The 20978-nt window shown below is 39.7% G+C and overlaps 1 protein-coding gene across 1 annotated transcript in view; it reads right to left on the bottom strand.

Moving 5' to 3' along the window:
* Nucleotides 1-2067: 2067 nt before the first annotated feature.
* Nucleotides 2068-20978, bottom strand: part of LOC132815300 (polyamine-modulated factor 1-binding protein 1-like) — a 318458-nt gene continuing 299547 nt past the window's right edge. Inside the window, exon 23 of the mRNA XM_060824144.1 lies at nucleotides 2068-2563. Coding sequence (XP_060680127.1) covers nucleotides 2099-2563 — 465 coding nt within the window. The 3' untranslated portion in view covers nucleotides 2068-2098. The remainder of the gene's footprint in view (nucleotides 2564-20978) is intronic.

Raw genomic sequence — 20978 nt, 5'->3', positions numbered from 1 at the left:
ACTCCCTAAAAATAGCTCATGCTTTGATTTGTCTTACTTATCAAATATATCAAAAAGACCATTACTGGTTAGTAACAATGTGATTCAGTCATAAAATGATTCATTCTGCTACATTACCTGATATTGTGATGGTCCTAACAATTTTTAGAAGTAATAGTCTGTTTTTATAACACTGGGTAAGAGTTTAATAAATATATCAATGAGTTGAATTGGTACAGGAAATTACATTTTAATTTAAAGGCTGCTAACAATTCCAAAAGGTATAAGTACTTAAAACTGTTAAGATATTGTTGCATATAAATGACCAGCAATAAAATGATACCTACTGCCTTCATAAAGTGAAGAAAACATTTTTTAAAAATCATGGTGTTGAATCCTGTGATTTGTCCATGGAAGAAATACTTTTCAAAAATGTAATAGTACAGACATTTGCCTATAAGATTGAGTTTTGATTAGTTTTTATTTAAACGTATCTGTACCTATCTTTTATTGCATTATTTCCAGGTCAAGAAATAGTCAATGTCTTTTTAGACCTACTTCACTTCCACTTTGAAACTAAATTCTTGGATTTGTTTGGGAACAATGTATACCCCTTTCTTTCAGCAAGACCCTGGCCTTTACTGAGCGTCTATCTGTGCAGATCAAGCACAGACTGAGAATTCAAAAATAAAGAATGAGTGTGAATCCATTTCCAACTTCTCTGTGAACCAGTCACAGAGGTCCAGCTGCTAAATTGGGAATTAACATTACAAACATGATCAATTTTGAGTGGGTTGGGATGAGTCTGTGTTTCAATCAATTGCTCAGAATCTATGTTACAGCAAATGAAAATCAACCTAGATTAAACTCCAAAATTGTGCTGACAGTTCTCCTTCAAGTCCCACATCACCTTGGTTTGGAACATTATCACTGCTATGCCACTGTTGCTGGAATAAAATCCTGGAACTCCCCCCTTAACAAGATTATGAGTATCTACACCACATCAACTGCAGTGGTTTCAGGAAGAGGCTCACCATTAGCTTCTCAGTATCAACGAGGGATGAACAATATATTGACCTAGGCAGCAATGCTCACATCTCGTGAATACATTTTTAAAAAAAGTTTCAAACTGCATTTGCAGAGTAACTGTGATTGAATCCTTCATGAGCACCATTTCTTTCTGTATTTTAGGGTAATGCTCAGTGAGCTGACAATTTAAAAAACATAATTTATATGCACCATTTTTGACGTTGTATAAGAATGGCTTTGAAAACTGCTCAGTCTGGATAATCTCCCACATTGTTCATTGTTCTGCAAATAAAATTTTGACCATTTGGCTTGACACTAATATGTTATTTCCAGATGTTCCATTCTCTTTGAAATAGAATCATACCAGCTGTAATCAAGAGACCAAACAAAGGAATGTTAAATGCATTTTACTCATCAAATCATTAGATTCTTTTTCAATCATATCCTTTAAGAAGAGTTTTCAAAGAAAGAGATATTGTCATCTTATCAACACAACATAAATTTAATAGCAGACTGTCATGGTTTGGACAAGACCTTACATATTCACTGTTGCTTAAGTATGCAGAGTCCTCTATTGAAAGAAGACCCATTATCCTTTAGCTGTCATGGCTGTTGCTAAGATGTTGAATCAGCTGTCATGACAATCAGTGGATAAGCAGAAACAAAACTAACAGTCTGATCAAACCGCTTCCACATTTTACCTGCACATGACATAGAGAAGTCATAAAAATGGAAGCCGTTCAGAAAAAAAAGTAAATCAAAGTGTTTTTTGTACTAATACTATGAGTTCCAAAATGACTAGTTTTGATTATTTCTAATATTTCTTTGGCTTCCTTTTTTCAATAGTATATATGCAGTTATTTATCAACTTAATCATTATTTTGTTTTCCTTACAGACATTCTGTTCTAACCCTGTAATCACTAAATATTTCTTGCAAATTTTACATTACTGATAGTTATCATACGGCACCAGCATTAGTTTTTTTTCCTATTAACAGCTTGTTATGAATGTAAAAACCTCCTATTCAAGGAAATATCTAATTTCTATTGTTTTCTCAAACGTATGTTGAATTCAATAATTCAGAAATCATTATTTCTTGGTTGAACTTGAAATAACATGCTCAATTTGCTTGGTTAGTTCATTCATTTTGTCTGTCCAGTATTCAGTGCTCTCTTGTAGCTGAGCCGAAAGCTCTCCAACTCGTTGGATCCAGTAAGATTTGTCTGGTATCATTGGATCAGTATTCACTGATTTTTCAAGATCCTCTCTGGTTAAATCTTCTACACTCTCCATTGAAAAAACTCTGTTCGGCTTTTGTTCAAGTCCTTGGGAACTGTTTAAAAGTTTTGCTGGATCAGAAAATATAGTTCCTTCAGGTAAAGATACTTGCTGGCTTGGTGGATGGTCCAGGTATTGTTGATCCTTCAGTTGGCTCCTCAGAGAACAGATGGTCTGTTTGAAGGCTTCTGACTGCAGTTCAAGTTGATGACAGCGAATTTGCTCTTTTTCCAACTCTTGTTTCAGTTTTAGGTTTACTTTACTGAGTGTGTTTAGCTGTTCCAATTCAATAAAGAAAGTAAATTGATTATTTTTTATTTTGGTTCATCCACAAGCATTGTAAAAGAATTAAAACCCTTTATGTATACTTATGGTCGCTGAAGAAACAAAAATAAATAAACATAATATTTGAACACAAATACCAGTATATAACAACATAGTTCACAGTGAAAAGAGGCATTGCAAGTTGATGCATTTGATTTGACATAATTCATTAATTCAGAATGGTTCTGAAAATAGTGAATGAGAATCCTCTGTTGAAAAAGGGGGAAATAAAAAGCAGGAAATCAGTTAGTTAATCTAACTTGTGTCATGGGAGAATGCTAAATTCTATCATTTAGGAGGTTATAGCATGGTAATTATATGTTTTTAATAAAATGAGGCAGAGTCAAAATGATTTTGTGAAAGGGAAATTTTGTTTGATGAATTCATTAGAGTTCTTTGAGGAAATAAAGGCAGTGCAGATAAAAGGGAATCGGTGGATGGGCTGTACTTAAATTTCCAGGAGGCATTTGACAAAGTGCCACGTTGAAGTAAGAGCTTACCGTGTAGGAAGTAATGTATTATCCTACCAGGCCTCTATCCATGCAACCTGTGAAGTTTTGAGTTTTGAAGCTTTAATTACTTACAGGCTATATCAATGAGTCAGATGGAAGGACTGAATGTTAAGTTTTTTGATAATACAAGGATAGGTAGAATTGTGATGAGAGTATACAGAGCAGAACTTTCATTTCTGAGGATAAGTGTGGGGTGAACTTGAAAAGCCGACTAACCTCCACTTGGGACCAGCTCATGCTTTCCACATTATGTAAAGCTTATTACATGTATGGAGAAAACACTGAATTTCAGTAATGAGCTGAAATTCGGCCCACTTTGGATCTCCCAGATACCAACCTCTGGGCAAGATTTTTAAAAGGTATCTGGGCAGCACCTCACTCTTTGCAACCCAGTACGATCAACCAACCTTGCTTATCATTTCAACCCACCCCTCATCATATACAGAGCTGATAAAAAGCAGTGCCATGGATCACCGGTGGCTCCCTAGCTAGGTCTGTATACGAAAGGAGATCCTCTTTCCAGGGTACATGAACTAGAGGCTACTCCAACTCTCTAAGGTGGTCTGGATGGAGATGACTGTGTTAGTCAGTCTCTATGGTACCCAGAAGACTGACTAGTTGCAGTGTTGCAGGAGAACAAATGATCTCTTGTAGTCCACTGGTGCAAGTGGTATTGTCTACTCATGCTTCATTCCCCTAAGAGTGAGCAATTGCACAGGACTGTCACATACAATACTGGATGTCAGGCATCTTCATCACATTGCCTCATGCACAATCAGTGTCTGTCAATTCACTGCACCCACCCATGTTGTGCTACTTGCATTATAATGTAACTGCCTCTGTCTCATCTGCCAGGAGTCACATTTAAAACAGAAAAGAAGCTAAACTATTCAGTGGCTCAAGCATCCACTAACTCACTGACCTTTCATCACAACCTGGAGAACATACAAATCACAGAGCTGCTTACCAAAGGTTTGCATGAGACAAGGCCATCACCACAAATGCTAGTTGCTGATGAGCTCCTAACTTGAATAACAGACACACAAACCAGATAACATTTTATCAATTTCAATCATCTCAGCTCTTTCATTAAATTCAACCACTTTTCAATCAGGACTCTCATTCATAACTTCACCAACACTATAACCACCTTGGCATTGTGGGAAACCAGCTAACTGCCTTGCCACCTTGGCATTGTGGGAAACCAGCTTTACTGCAGTTAGCAGGGTTCCCACTGTGGTAAGCCGGTAAGGCATTACTAAGACAGCAGGTGAAAAACCTGAGATGCAGCCTCTTCCGATCTGTGAGCTGGGTGTCTACGTCGGCTGCAAGTGTCCAGGGGGTCATGCATTTAACGCAGAAATGAGGAGGAGTTTTCTTTTCTCTCTCAGAGGCTCCTGAGTCTTTGTACCTCTTTTCCCTATACAGCAGTGGAAGCATAGCCATTGAATACTTTTAGGGCAGAGGTGGCTAATTTGTTGATTGATTTTGACTTGACTTTTATTGAAATTGGTGTCAATGGTTATCAGGGATATGCAGATACAAGGAATTGAGGTCACAAATTAAATGACAGGAAAGTTTAGAAGAATTGGATAGTTCACTGCTGCTCCTAATTTGTACCTTTGTACATTCTATAAGGCATTTAAAACATTGTTGGTACATTAACCAAATTCACTTTAAATTTTATAGGATATTTATTTACTTTGGTCAAATATAACATTGAAAAAACTGATACAAAATGTATTAACTCTTTTGAGCATAAAAAGCTACATTTATGTCGGCAAATCAACCTAACAAGAAGAAAAACTTATCACACTGTTACCATCTCACTCTCATGGTTATCCATTGAACAGTTCAGTCAGCCTTCTCCAATCTAATACTGGAAAGACTGAAGCTGTTCTGTTTGACATCCAGCAAAGATTCTGCATCCAAATTTAAGGAAACTTAGTGGGACAGATGGAAGCAGGTCATGTAGAAAGTTTTGTAGGGAACTGTTGATGGTCCTGTCTGAAAAGGTGGAGGAAATCCTGTTCTTCATTGACACTGGAGATTAACTAAAAGATCTGTTCTGCACTAACGGAAAACTGAAGCCACTATGAACTGACTTAATTGTACATGCAATGGAGCTTGGATGAAAAAAAACATGAAAAACTGAGCTCTATGTGACCAAATATGAGTTTGTTCATGAAAGACACAGAGATATAAGTTGGGAGAATTTTCTAAAAGCTAAGAAATCAGGAACTGTACAGGAACAAAGGTTTGATTATCCAAACACAGTCTGTTCTGATATAACGTGCAAGTTCCATTCATATGCAACCTTGTGTTATAAGAAAATTGTGCAATAGCCACGCCATTTAAACCACTGTAGCCAGACACGCGTTATAGCCAATATAGGGAGGGAAAGTTCGTGTTTCAGAAACAATGGTCTAAATTCTTCAATAAAGTTAAAGCCAATTCGTATTGAAGAAACATGCTCCGGTTTCCTCCCATAGTCCAAAGATGTGCAGGTTAGGTGAATTGACCATGCTAAATTGCCCATAGTGTTAGGTGGATTATAGGGGTAGGGGTGGGTTTCTCTTCGGAGGGTCGGTGTGGACTTGTTGAGCCGAGCGGCCGGTTTCCACACTGCAGGTAATCTAATCTAAAAATATAGCAGAACTAACCGTAGACAAATTATTGAAATCTATTAGACCTTTACAAAAGTAATTCAAGTTGCAACAGGGATATTGTTATTTATCTCATTGGACTGAAGCACAAATGTTTCAGTAAGTTATTCTTCAGTTTACTGAGTTTTGATCTGACACTATCTGGATGTTTTTTATGATGTGAGGAGCTGGTGTTGCACTGGAGTGATCAAAGTTAAAATAAACCTGTTGGACTCTAACCAGGTTTACTTGGAAGCAATAGCTTTCAGAGCACTGTTCCTTTATCAGGTTTCATGTGTCACTGGAGTGGCCATAACTTATTGTCGATCTCTATATTCCCTGAATTAAGTAGTTTGCTAGGCCACCTCATAGGGAACCATGTTGCTCAGCATCTGGACTGGCTTATCAATCAGAGATGGAAGGATGGAAGATTTACATGCTAAGGACATTATTGAGCCAGATGTGGCTTTATGACAATCTGATAAGATACATAGTTATCATTAGTGATACTGTTTTCCTAATTGCCGATTTATTTGTTGCAGATCTATTTATTAAAGGAATCAAATTCCCTAGTTGTAGTGGTGGAATTTGAACTAGTGTCTTGGGATCACTAATCTAGGCCTCTGAAAATGAGTCAAGTAACATAACCACTAGGCAGCTATCCCCTGCAGTTTTAAATACTGCACCTCAGGAAGGGTATACACTGACTTACATTTTAGATAAAGATCTGATGCCTGCTTCCTAATCTCCACTATGCTCAGATAGTGAAACATTCTGTTTCAAGATCTACATTCTCGGTTATCTCTACAAGTTTGTCTATCTTGTGTACCAGTGTACATCCTCGATTCTCTGACTGTATTGTGGTCTGTCTACACTCCAGTATTAGCGGCATAACTTTGACGAGTCTGAACATTTCCTAAACTTGGCTCCCGTGGTCAGGATTTTCAATCTTCTTTGCAGTCACTCCTTTGGATATTCTTCTATTAGTTAATGCCTTTTCCCTTTTTCTTAAAAGGACATAGAGTTGGTCTGCTACATTAAAAAAAACAACTTGTTGTTGTCTGGCTCATACAATTTGGTTCCATTGCACGTGTGGCAAATTGAGTGTGCTGTAAGACACAGCAGAAAAGCAACTATTGCCGACTTGAAAACAGAATAAACCTGGCTGTTAATAGAGTTATTGACACGAATGGGAAATAACTTCCATACAAACAGGAAAGTATTCTGAGCGTTTACCATGCCACTTTTACACATATTAGAGAGGTAGGTTTTATGAAGTCTACAAGCATATGCTCAATTTAGTTAAATATGAAATTTTGGGTTCCTGGCAGTAAGCTAAGATGCAGAGATAACATCAGCAGCATGTTTGCAGTGTATTCAGCCTCACACCATCCTTTTGCACATTCATGTCTGTAAATTCATTTTTATGTGCCAAATGTTTGAAGATTTTTTAAAATTATGTCCTACGTTCAAGATACTGGCAGAGGTGCATGGTACATTTTGTGTAAGATCATAAGACATAGGAGTGGAAGTGAGGCCATTCGGCCCATCGAGTCCACTCCGCCATTCAATCATGGCTGATGGGCATTTCAACTCCACTTAGCAACATTCTCCCTGTAGCCCTTAATTCCTTGTAACATCAAGAATTTATCAACCTCTGTCTTGAAGACATTTAGCGTCCCGGCCTCCACTGCACTCTGCGGCAATGAATTCCACAGGCCCACCACTCTCTGGCTGAAGAAATGTCTCTGCATTTCTGTTCTGAATTGACCTCCTCTAATTCTAAGGCTGTGTCCACGGATCCTAGTCTCCTCGCCTAACAGAAACAATTTCCTAGCGTCCGCCCTTTCCAAGCCATGTATTATCTTGTAAGTTTTTATTAAATCTCCCCTTAATCTTCTAAACTCCAATGAATACAATCCCAGTATCCTCAGCCGTTCCTCGTATGCTAGACCAACCATTCCAGGGATCATCCGTGTGAATCTCCGCGGGACACGCTCCAGTGCCAGTATGTCCTTCCTGAGGTGTGGGGACCAAAACTGAACACAGTACTCCAAATGGGGCCTAACCAGAGCTTTATAAAGTCTCAGTGGCACACTGGTGCTTTTATATTCCAACCCTCTTGAGATAAATGACAACATTGCATTCGCTTTCTTAATTACGGACTCAACCTGCATGTTTACCTTTGGAGAATCCTCGACTAGCACTCCCAGATCCCTTTGTACTTTGGCTTTATGAATTTTCTCACCGTTTAGAAAATAGTCTATGCTTTTATTCTTTTTTCCAAAGTGCAAGACCTCGCATTTGCTCACGTTGAATTCCATCAGCCATTTCCTGGACCACTCTCCCAAACTGTCTAGATCCTTCTGCAGCCTCCCCACTTCCTCAGTACTACCTGCCTGTCCACCTAACTTCGTATCATCCGCAAACTTCACTAGAATGCCGCCAGTCCCTTCATCCAGATCATTAATATATAATGTGAACAGCTGCGGCCCAACACTGAACCCTGTGGGACACCGCTTGTCACCGGCTACCATTCCGAAAAAGAACCTTTTATCCCAACTCTCTGCCTTCTGTCAGACAGCCAATCCTCAATCCATACCAGTAGCTCACTTCGAACACCATGGCCCCTCACCTTGCTCAGCAGCCTCCCATGTGGCACCTTATCAAAGGAAGTCTAGATAGACCACATCCACTGGGTTTCCCTGGTCTAACCTACTTGTCACCTCTTCAAAGAATTCCAACAGGTTTGTCAGACACGACCTCCCCTTACTAAATCCATGTTGACTTGTTCTAATCAGACCCTGCTCTTCCAAGAATTCAGAAACCTCATCCTTAATGATGGATTCTAGACTTTTACCAACAACCGAGGTTAGGCTAATTGGCCTATAATTTTCCATCTTTTGTCTTGATCCTTTCTTGAACAATGGGGTTACAACAGCGATCTTCCAATCATCCGGGATTTTCCCCGACGCCAGTGACTTTTGAAAGATCTCAACCAATGCTTCCGCTATTTCCTCAGCCACCTCTCTCAGAACTCTAGGGTGTATCCCATCGGGGCCAGGAGATTTATCAATTTTAAGACCTTTTAGCTTTTATCGCACTTTCTCTTTTATAATGGCAACCATACTCAACTCAGCCCCCTGACTCTCTTTAATTGTTGGGATATTACTCATGTCTTCCACTGTGAAGACTGATGCAAAGTACTTGTTAAGTTCTCCAGTTATTTCCTTATCTCCCATCACTAGGCTTCCAGCATTAGTTTGAAGTGGCCCAATGTCTACTTTTGCCTGTCATTTGTTTCTTATGTATTGAAAGAAACCTTTACTATCATTTCTAATATTACTGGCTAGCCTACCTTCATATTTGATCCTCTCCTTCCTTATTTCTCTCTTTGTTATCCTTTGTTTGTTTTTGTAGCCTTCCCAATCTTCTGATTTCCCACTGCTCTTGGCCACTTTATAGAATCTCTCTTTTTCTTTAATACATTTCCTGACTTCCTTTGTCAGCCATGGTTGTCTAATCCCTCCCCGGATAATCTTTCTTTTCTTGGGGATGAACCTATGTACAGTGTCCTCAATTATACCCACAAACTCCTGCCATTTTTGCTCTACTGTCTTCCCCGCTTGTCTCTGCTTCCAGTCTATTTTTGTCAGTTCCTCTCTCATGCCCTCATAATTATCTTTATTTAACTGTACCACCATTACATCCAATTTTGCCTTCTCTCTTTCAAACTGCAGACTGAACTCTACCATATTATGATCGCTGCTTCCTAAGGGTTCCCTTACTTTAAGATCTTTTATAAAGTCTGGTTCATTACTTAGCACTAGGTCCAGAATAGCCTGCTCCCTTGTGGGCTCCATGACAAGCTGTTCCAAAAAGCCATCCTGTAAGCATTCCACGAACTCTCTTTCTTTGGATCCACTGGCAACATTATTTACCCAGTCCACCTGCATATTAAAGTCTCCCATGATCGCCGTGACCTTGCCTTTCTGACATGCCTTCTCTATTTCCCGGTACATGTTGCGCCCCTGGTCCTGACAGCTGTTAGGAGGTCTGTACATAGCTCCCGTTATGGTTTTTTTGTCTTTGTGGTTCCTCAAGTCCACCCACACAGACTCCACATCATCCGACGCTATGTCATTCAGTGCCATAGATTTAATTTTGTTCTTGACTAACAAGGCAACCCCACCCCCTCTGCCCACCTCCCTGTCTTTTCGATAAGTTGAAAATCCTTGGAGGTTTAACTGCCAGTCCTGACCCTCCTGTAACCACGTCTCTGTGATGCCTACCACATTATAATCATTCACTATGATCTGTGCCATGAGTTCATCTGCTTTGTTACGAATGCTACGAGCACTCAGGTAAAGTGCCTTAATGCTAACTTTATCATTAGAGATATTGGAAGTCATAAGATGTCCTAAGTTGTCCTTCCTTTTTTGCTGCATTCCCAGTCTGCCTCGAGTTTAAATCCGCCTGCACATATGCTATCCTGTTGCTTATCTTTCCATTTAACTCCATACTCCCTGTTGCTTTCACTTTCCCTTCCCCCCAATTCAGAAGTTTAAAGTTCTCCTGACCACCCTATTTATCCTCTTCGCTAGAACTTTGGTACCTGATCGGTTCAGGTGGAGACCGTCCCAATGGTACGAATCCCCCGTGTTCCAAAACTGATGCCAATGCCCCATGAAGTGGAATCCCTCTTTCCCACACCAATCCCTTAGCTACGTGTTTACTTCCCTAATTTTCTTATCCCTATGCCAATTGGCATGTGGCTCGGGCAGTAATCCGGAGATTATGATCCTTGAGGACCTGTACTTCAATTTTCTTCCTAGTGCTTCATAATCCCCAAACAGGTCCTCCACCCTAGCTTTGCCTATGTTGTTAGCACCAACGTGGACCACAACAACTGGATCCTCCCTCTCCCACTCCAATATCCTTTCAAGCCGGTCGGAGATGTCCTGCACCCTGGCACCGGGCAGGCAACACACCATGCCAGACTCCCGATCCGGCTTGCAAAGGATACTTTCTGTTTCCCTAATTATAGAATCCCCTATGACAACTACTTGTCTTTTTGCTCCCCCCTCTTGAATGGCCTTCTGCACCATGGTGCCGTGATCAGCTGGCTCATCCTGTCCAGATCCTTTTCCTCATCCGTACAGGGAGCAAGAATCTCATACCTGTTGGACAAGATCAAGGGCTGAGGCTCCTGCACTCCTGAACTCAGGTTCCCCCTACCTGCCTCACTTACAGTCACATTCTGATGTCCCTGATCACTAACTGAATGTGAATTACTTAATCTCCCAAGTGTGACTGCCTCCTGAAACAAAGCGTCCAGGTAACTCTCCCCCTCCCGGATGTGCCGCAGTGTTTGAAGCTCAGATTCCAGATCATCAACTCTGATCCGGAGTTCTTCCAGCAACCAACACACTTGCTGCAGATGTGGTCACTGCCATTTACAATGGGATCAGCCAGCTCCCACATCATACAGCTACAGCACATCACCTGCCCAGCCATCTCTGCTTAGTTAATTACTTTGTTACTTTGTACAGGTTTGAGTTAAAATACTTTCTGATACTTCTCTACTATAGTCTTTTTCCTAAAAAAGAATTAATAGATGAACAAAAAAAGTAAATTTTTAACCAGTCACTGGTAAAGAAATAGAAAATCCTTACCTTAAAAAAACCCAAAGAAAACCAGTAAGTAGTTAAAGTGCCAAGTAACTGCTTTGAGTAGTTATATTTAAGTCATTTTTCTTGTCTAATTGTATGGCATAAAGGAGGGGAGTGAGAGAATGGCATTTTGTGTGGAAACCCAAGTGTGAGTCAGTCTTTGCGAAAGGGTTGTAATGTGTTATTGAATGGATGAGGGACCCAGGGAATGAGAGAGGGTGAGTCAGGGCATAGAGCAGTGAAGTGGAAAAGGCCCCGTGTCTCGGATGTGGTCGGAAAAGAGTTTGGTGGAAGTCAAGGTAAGAAAATTAGGGGCATATGGAACAAAATCAGCATACCAACAATATTTCAATTAGCCCTACTGAGACTGATTTTGGACAGTGATCATTACGAAGCATAGGGGGAGGGCCGACTGAGTTGCAAGTTGATCAATGTCTCATGGACTATTGAGCACAACACCGGAGACTAACATGGACATACAATAAAAAGTGAACAAAAAGCACAATATTTTTGTAGATGAAGCAAAGGAAAAGTCCCTAACTCTCCTCTAAAGATCAGTATGTTGCAAGAACAAGGCATCCCAGTACATTTAAGTCTCTGACTAAGCTAGTTTCAATAAATAGTGATGGTCAATAAAGTAAGACCAAAGTAATGTGAATCATTTACATGTGAAATATAAAGTAGAGAAATGTCCCTGTCAATGTTTTGCTCTCAACCAGTCTTATGTACATGACAGTAGAGTTGGATATGAAAGTTTGAACCCCCTGACTTGTCCCTTTTTGACTAAGATTCTTTTTTTACAGCCTGCCAATCTTGGAAGCATTGTGACCTGAGAACAGGGTTCACTACTGAAAAACATCCTCCAGTGTGATTGCAGACATTTCCCCTGCCTGGCACTGGAAACTTAAATCACAACTGGAACTGCTTGAGAAGCAGGAGCATCCCTGCTTTTGAGTCAGAGGATCAGGGTTCAAGTCTTCATCATGCAACGTGCATTTGTAACAAGTTATTGCTGACCTGTAATTCTTTCCAAAACATCAATGGAAGGCAAAAGATATTGGAGACTTTCCATGTTATGATTTCCAACACCAAATAAATGGAGAATATTAGTGGCAAGATGGGCATCTGTTATAAAACCAACTGATAAATTCTAGTGATGGTTGACACCAAAGTGATCAACAAGCACAGTGGTGACCTCTCATAACAATAGAAAAACTGGAAAGAAAAGAAACTGTTGTCGCAAATAGGTAAGCACCAGAAGCAGGGGTCAAGAATGGCACATTTGGAAAACTTCCCATACAACACTGCACATATCAATAGAGTTACTTCCCTGACATCACTGCACATATCAATAGAGTAAATTATATTACATATGTTCCCAAAATTGTCAACATCCTAGTTGCATGGGCAAAAAGAGTCTGACTTGTTAATAAAGCATATTAAAAAAAATGGCATTTTTTGAATACGACATACAGTGTGTGCTGTATAATAATGCATTTTGTATGCACAGTTAGCTTATCTACAGTCGTATTATTGAGGGCAATGCAGGTTACACAAACAGCTAGAGTTCCTGAATCTGCCATGTTTTATTCACTAATGTTACATAGTTTTTGGTTCATTTCCAAATGTAGTTAATACCCTAGAGAACTAACATACAGTATTTTACTTTTTTATTGCTATGTTTGTTATTTAAATATTGTAATAAATTTAAAATCCAGTAGATGGTATCGGGGGATACATATGTTCCAAGGTTTGAGGAAATTTCCATCACTTGGAGAAACACAAAGCAACTGAGTACACTTCAATTAATTCCTCCTTATTTTCCAAACCAGTTGTGAAATAGTGGAACTAGATTATTAGATTTAAATTTAATATTTTCACATATCTTACAGAACATTATGAACTTTCTTTGTCAAAAACGTACCTGTTCTAAAACCTGCGAAATTCACAGATTCAAAAGGTATTTTAAACATAAAGTTATAAATACAATTTCTATAAATTTCAATAGTTATTTTAAAAAATATTTAAATTCACCTTTTCCAAATAAATGATTGTACTTTGTTTATTTCCAACAGTGAAACAGCCAAGAGCTGCAGGCACTTACTTTGTCCTCTCACTTCATTTTAGGAACAGACAAATTAACAAGTTCCAAAAGAAAGAAAGGTAGTTTGTAGAAATGCTGATGAAATGTAAATTTAGTTACAGATTAAATCTTTAATAGATTTTTATTTAATGGTTTTTAAATCAAGCAAAATGCAAGGACATCCTTATAACTTTGTTTATACAACTAATTAATATCTAGAAAAATGCTTCAATGCTTAGATAAAACATCTTAATATTCATATTCATATTGGCAATGAGGCCTTAGGAAGGAAACAAGTAATAACTTTGACTTTTGCACTTTTACACTTGCCTTTAGCAAAGAAATTTTTCAGTACTCAAATTTGCACGAGTGTGCCTTGTCAGCATCATGACCTTTCAGCCTTGACAGTTCATTTGACTAAACAAACTATTTGCACTCCATGCTCGCAGATGATTTACATCTTAAAACGGTCAGAAAAATTTTATAAAATATGCTGAAGCATTCCTGCATTTAAGGCATAAGATTAAAGCAGTAAATGCAGTCAAGGAACAATTTTATTATGATTTTGAGTTGAGTTCTAATTCGCAATGACTGTTATGCAGAAAACTCATTAAGAATGGATGATTGTTATCTTGATAACTTTAGTCTAGGGGAGGGAAAACATGGCTGTACAATTAACATGGCAAACACTCTTCAGTACAAGGCTATCTTTAACATAGTAATGGGACTACAGAACTCAAAAACTATTTTTAATATTTGTTTTAATGATGAAGAATCTGAAAATGAATGCCAATCTAGATATGTTCACTACTAAATCTAATTCTGTAATAAGCACACGTGCAAACTGAATGTACAGTTTCATAAATAGGACAATTTATTATTATTTAAACTGAGACTTTGGCAGCAAAGTTGCAAAGATTATGGGATGTCTGTTGGGGTGACTCAATTGTTTATTTTAAGAATCTAAAGCTTGAATCAATGTCTGTACTGTCTCATTCTTTTGATTAAGAAATGACTTCATCAATAGATATCAAATAATTCTGAGATGACCTATGATCTGAATATTTCACAACTTGCATCCTTCACTTCTTAAAATCTCAACAATCTGATGAATTCTCTTCACTAATTTTTATAGAATAGCTACTCTCTCAGGCTTACAGTTCTGTAACCTTCAGAGAAAGACAGACCTTCCCACAGAACGAAACATGAGGGCTAAATGTAAATGCTTGGGGTCTAAAATAGAATTAAAAATGACCTCCTTGTTAGATTGAATGGAGGAGCATTTAAAATTGTAATGTCAAACAAAAACGTTTAGTTGCAGTTTCATTTTTCTTTATTGTTATTGGATGTGTTAAATACAGAGAGAAAAACAAAACAGATGTGTAGTTTTGTGAATTAATGAACTTACAGCAGTTTGGAGCACTCAAATAAACCTTTCATGAGCCACCTCAGCATATTTGAGTTGTAGTGGGTTGAATTTTGTGGCTTGACTGTGGGTCTTGAAGTTAGGACCATATGGGTGGGGAGTAGCTGGTCACATGTGCTCTTCTGGTGAACAGCAAATTAGCAGTGGTGAGGTGCTGGAGCCATCCAATGACAGCATGGAAATAGGATATGAGGTGCTATTAGGTGGTACTGCAGCAAGGTCTGGACCATATTTAAAAGGTTACCAGCCTTACTTCTACTGCTGCCTGCCAGCCTTGCAACTACTGGTGCAAAAGCAAAAAAAAACTGCAGATGTTGGAAATCTGAAAGTAAACCAGAATACGCTGGAGAAACTCAGCAGGTTTCACAACATCTATTGAGAGAGAAGAACAGAGATAATGTTTTGAGACTGATAATGCCTGAAATAGTTACACTAGAATTGAAAGATGAACTGTTTATCTCTCCAATGCTGCTGAATGCTGCTGTATTTCTAGGATTTGTTTTTGTCTTGCTGTACTTACTGTTAACTGCCTACCTGGGAATTCTTAAAGGAAACCCATAGTCACAATTGAAAATAGAAGACTTCAGGCAACCCTATGGATCATTGTTCCTTTAGGCTTTTCTCCAGGCTACAGTGGCAAAGTGGACAATCTCCTTCCTCAAACACTATCCGAGGAACCTGCCAACGTGGACAGCAGTTGTGGAAGTCAGCAGCTATGGAGCCATTCCCAGAACTTGTATCTAGTGTTGAAAGCATCAGTTAGGTTACACAGTCTTCTGAGGTCAGTAGTCTATAGCTCTTTTCCGCTCTGGGCTTGAATATGGCTATGCTGCAGAATGTATTTGATGGAGTTGGAGTCATTACCCACACATTGCCCTGAACCGCACCTTAGGATAATAAAACATCCCAAGGTAGTCCAGGGGACAATTATGACAAAGTGTTTCGCTGAGCAACATGAGTAGATATTGGGACAAATGATTTAAAACTTCATCAAAGCAGCATGTCTTACGGAGTGAGTTAAAGGAAGGAAATGAGGAGACAGGCAGAGAGGTTTAGGGTGGGCATTGTAGAAAGTGAAGGCGTGGCCAGCCATGGTGGAGTGATTGCTGAATTGGGAGGTGGTTTGTGTGGGACTTTGGGGAAAGAAATGGACCCTAATATTCTGGAGCACACCACTCAGCTGCTGGAAGCCAGTGCATGTGCTCAGTTTGAGTTGATGAGTTATATATAAACTTCAGTTATAAGCTACATCAACATTTAATAATGATTCAGAGGTGCTGATGTTGGACTGGGGTGGACTTGGAATAAACCTGTTGGACTATAACCTGTGATTTTTAACTTTGTCAACATTTAATAGATACAGTAAAATTATGCTTAAAATTACCAACAAGGTTTATTTTACTACTTAAATTAATGAATTATATTTTAGCTCATTTGCACACAGACAATGGGTAGACAGGCATTGTGCTGCAGTTGAAGAATGTGGGAGACTCTGGATCTGAAAGCTATCCAGGGTAAACACATCTGTAGTAATTTTGTCTGAAATTATAGGAATTTCAACATTAAAAAATTAAATTGGAGGCAGAGTTTAATACATTCCAGTGCATTAAGAAGGGTCCCATCACACTCCTTAGGATAGGGTAGTTCGATTCCATCTGTAAAGAACGTCAGAGTGTGACCACAAGAGGAGCAGCTAAGATGTCAGAGAATGCTTTAATTTCGGAGTTGCAATTTTATAATTATCGAAAAATTTCAAAGTGCCTACCTGTGCGGATTAAAGCCAGATACTTAGATAAAATGAGGAAGTAGGTACCAAATTGAAAAACATAAGGTAAGCCACGTGCCAAACAGCGGATGCTACTGAACACAGTCACAATAAATGTATTGTCTCAAAGACAGGTGTGGAAGATACCGGTATCAGTAGAGTTGTGATGGTCTGCATGTGACTGTAGAACTGAAAATAGGAGAGGTCTTTAAATTAACCAATGGGGAAGAGGGATCAAGCTTTGACAGATGTAGCCAGTCCAGGAGTAGATTTATGGCAGGAGGACAAAATAGCAGGGAATGGCAGGAAGGGGCAGAGAGATTAATTTTAAGAATGCAAAGTCAAAAATAGATTAATTAACGTAATAAATATTCAAAACTAAAGGTATATCTGAAGTAAAGTAAACAAATTGGTAGCATATATTGAAGCAAATAAAAATGATCTGATAGCAATCACAGAGTCCTGGCTGTGTGACAGCATGGATTGGATACTGAATATTAAGGGTATATAACACTTCAGACTAATACGTAGCTAGATAAAGATGGTGGAGTAGCACTGTTAATAAAGGCAGGCAATGCATTAGTTAGAGATGATCTTGATTTAGGAGATCAAAATATTTCTTCAGTTTGGTTGGAGAGGAGATATGATAGGGGAAAACAGTCATGAGTGTCTGAACATGAGCCACAACAAGAAAAAAAACATTGGGTGCTTGTGGTAAAGGGGCAGTAATAATCACATAAACTGGAAAAATCAGATTGGTAGCCTGGGTGAGGAGCGCATAGAATGCTTCTCAGATAGTTTCCTTGAGTAGAATGTTCTAGAACTAAGCAGAGGGTGGTTATGCTAGACATAGAATAAAAACAGGAAGTTCTGGTGAACCTCTGCAGGTTTGATTGCATCTAAGAGGGAAGAAACAGCATTTATGTTTGAGTGCAATTTGACTATTCATTTAAGACACTCCTAGGTAGCAGTGAATACAATATGACTGAATTCTCCATCAAAGTTGAAATGGAGAAGAGTGAATGTAAAACTAATATGTTAAATTTATTAAGGGCAACTGTAAGAGCATAAAACTAGCTAAAGTGAACTTGGAAACTAGGCATGGGGATAGATCGGCAGAAAAGCTGTGGCACATATTTCAGCTGATATTTCAGAATACTCATTGTAAGTATATTTCTGATATAAATGAAAAACCACCATGTGTGATTAACTAACAAATTAAGGAAGGTTTCAAACTTAAGGAAAAGCAACACAATTACATAGTTGCTTTATGTAGTCACACTTATGGAATCATATGTTTCAATGTTCCAGCCAATGCTATCACTATTTTTGAATATACTCTGTCGTTTCGGCAGGACAGACACAGCAGATGTGGTGGCACAGTAGTGTACAGTCAAGAGAGAACTCCCCTGGGGGTTATCAACATTGACTCCGGACCCCATGATACCTCATGCATCAGGTCAAACATAAGTAAGAAAATATCTTGCTTATCATCACGTGATTGCTCCCCCCCGTGTCCCAGAAACACATGCACCAAACAACTCCACCACCCTGTGGCCAACTGCTTCATGTTCCCCTCCACTCCGCAAGTCCTGGCCTCTTCCACTGCCAAACTCTAGCCACCTGGTGCTTGGAGGAAGAACGCCTCATCTTCCACCTTGGGACCTTCCGACCACACAGAATCAATGTCAATTTCACCAGTTTCCTCATCTCCCCTCCCCCAACCTTATCCCAGATCCAACCCTCCAACTTGACATAGCTCTCTTGAACTGCCCTACTTGTCCATCTTCTTTCCCACCTACCTGCTCCACCCTCAGTTCTGACCTATCACCATCATCCCCTACCTTCACCTACCTATCACCTTCCAAGCTAACTTCCCCTCAGCCCTACCCCCTCCTATTTATCTCTCAGCACGTTTGCCCCGGCCCCCCCACCTCTAGCCCCCACATTCTTGATGAAGAACTTATGCTCAAAAGGTCAACTCTCCTGCTCCTCAGATGCTGCCTGACCTGCTGTACTTTTCCAGCACTGCACTTTCTGACTCTGATCTCGAGCATCTACAGTCCTCACCTTCGCCTAGTCATTAAGCCAAGGGGCCAACTGTGGTTCAAATAAGGGTGCAGAATGACTTTGCAGAAGCAGTAGGACTAATCAATTTCACAGCTTGTGAATCAGATCTAAGTTCTGCAGTCCAGCCACATCTAGTCGCGAATGCTTGTGGTCAATTAAACAACTCACAGGAGGAACAGGCTCCACAAATATCTCCAGCCTCAATAACGTAAAAGCCCAATACATCAGGTAAAAGATAAGGCTGAAGCATTCGCAGCAATCTTCAGACAGAAGTACCAAGTGAATGATCCATCTCAGCCTCCTCCAGTGGTCCAGATACCAGTCTTCCACCAATTCAATTCACTCCCTGTGATAGCAAGAAGTGGCTGCAGGCACCTGAATATTTTCTGGCAATAATACTGAAAACTTATGCTCTAAAACTTTGATGCCCTGGCCAAACTATTCTAGTACAATTACAACACTGGCATCTACCCCATAATATGGAAAATCGCCCAGAAATATATTCTATACATAAGATGCAGGACATATTACACCGATCCAATTACTGCACTATCAGACTACTGTCAACCATCAATGGTGGAAGTTGTCATCAACAATACCATTAAGCAGCACTTGCTGAGCAATAATCTATTCACTGACACCCAGTTTGGGTTCTATCAGAGCCACTCAGTTCCTGAACTCTTTATAGCCTTGGTTCAAACACAGGCAGAAGAGGTTAATTCCAGAAATGAGTTGGTCTGAGACTAAATTTAACCAAGGTTTGCATCAAGAAGTTCCAGCAAAACAAGAATCCAAGGGAGAAGTCACCGGTGGTAGGAATCAGACCTGACACAAAGGAAGTTAATTATAGTTATTGGAGGTCAGTCATCTCAACTCCAGAACATCTTTGTACAAATTACTCAGGGTCATGTTCTAGGGCAAACCATCTCCAATTGTTTCATTAAAGACCTTCCCTCCATCGTAAAGTCAGAAGTGAGAATGTTCAGTGATGATTGAACAATCTTCAGTACCATTCATTGACTCCTTGGATACTGAAGTAGTCCATGTACAAATGTACCAAGAGGTGAACACTATCTAGATTTCAGCTGACAAGTCACACATAACATTTGTGCCAACCAAGTGTTAGTCAATGACCATCTCTAACCAAAATAGAATCTAGCAATCATCTCTTGACATTCAAGGGCATTACTATTTCTGAATTCATACTATCAGAATCCTGGGGTTTGGCACTGACCAGAAACAGAACTTGACTAGCTATATAAATAACGTAGCTACAACAGCAGGTTATAGGCTAGGAGTCCTGCAGCAAATGGTTCACCTCCTGACTGCCCAAAGCTTGTCTGGATAAGTGCAGTGCCAACAACATTTAAGAAACTTGACACCATCCAGGACCAAGCAGTCTGCTTAGTTGGCACTATATATATAAACATTCATTCTGTGTATCACCAACAATCCGTATCAGTAATGTATACCATCGTCCAGCTATGCTGCAGAGGTTCACCAGGGCTCCTTACACAGCAAATCTTCCAAACCTATGACCACTAACATCTAGAAGGACAAGGACAGAAGATGCATGGACCGCCACCACCTACAAGTTCCCTCCAAGTCACTCAGGATTCTGACTTGGAAATATATTGCTGTTCCTTTACTGTCATTTGTCAAAATCTTGGAACTCCCTCCCTATTGATAGAACATAGAACATAGAACAATACAGCACAGAACAGGCCCTTCGGCCCACGATGCTGTGCCGAACATCTATCCTAGATTAAGCACCCATCCATGTACCTATCCAATTGCCGCTTAAAGGTCGTCAATGATTCTGACTCTACCACTCCCACGGGCAGCGCATTCCATGCCCCCACCACTCTCTGGGTAAAGAACCCACCTCTGACATCTCCCCTATACCTTCCACCCTTCACCTTAAATTTATGTCCCCTTGTAATACTCTGTTGTACCCGGGGAAAAAGTTTCTGACTGTCTACTCTATCTATTCCTCTGATCATCTTATAAACTTCTATCAAGTCACCCCTCATCCTTTGCCGTTCCAACGAGAAAAGGCCGAGAACTCTCAACCTGTCCTCGTACGACCTATTCTCCATTCCAGGCAGCATCCTGGTAAATCTTCTCTGCACCCTCTCCAAAGCTTCCACATCTTTCCTAAAGTGAGGCGACCAGAACTGCACACTGTACTCCA

This window comes from Hemiscyllium ocellatum, chromosome 4 (assembly GCF_020745735.1).
Source record: "Hemiscyllium ocellatum isolate sHemOce1 chromosome 4, sHemOce1.pat.X.cur, whole genome shotgun sequence".
Taxonomy (NCBI): domain Eukaryota; kingdom Metazoa; phylum Chordata; class Chondrichthyes; order Orectolobiformes; family Hemiscylliidae; genus Hemiscyllium; species Hemiscyllium ocellatum.
This window is presented reverse-complemented; position numbering and strand designations above follow the sequence as displayed.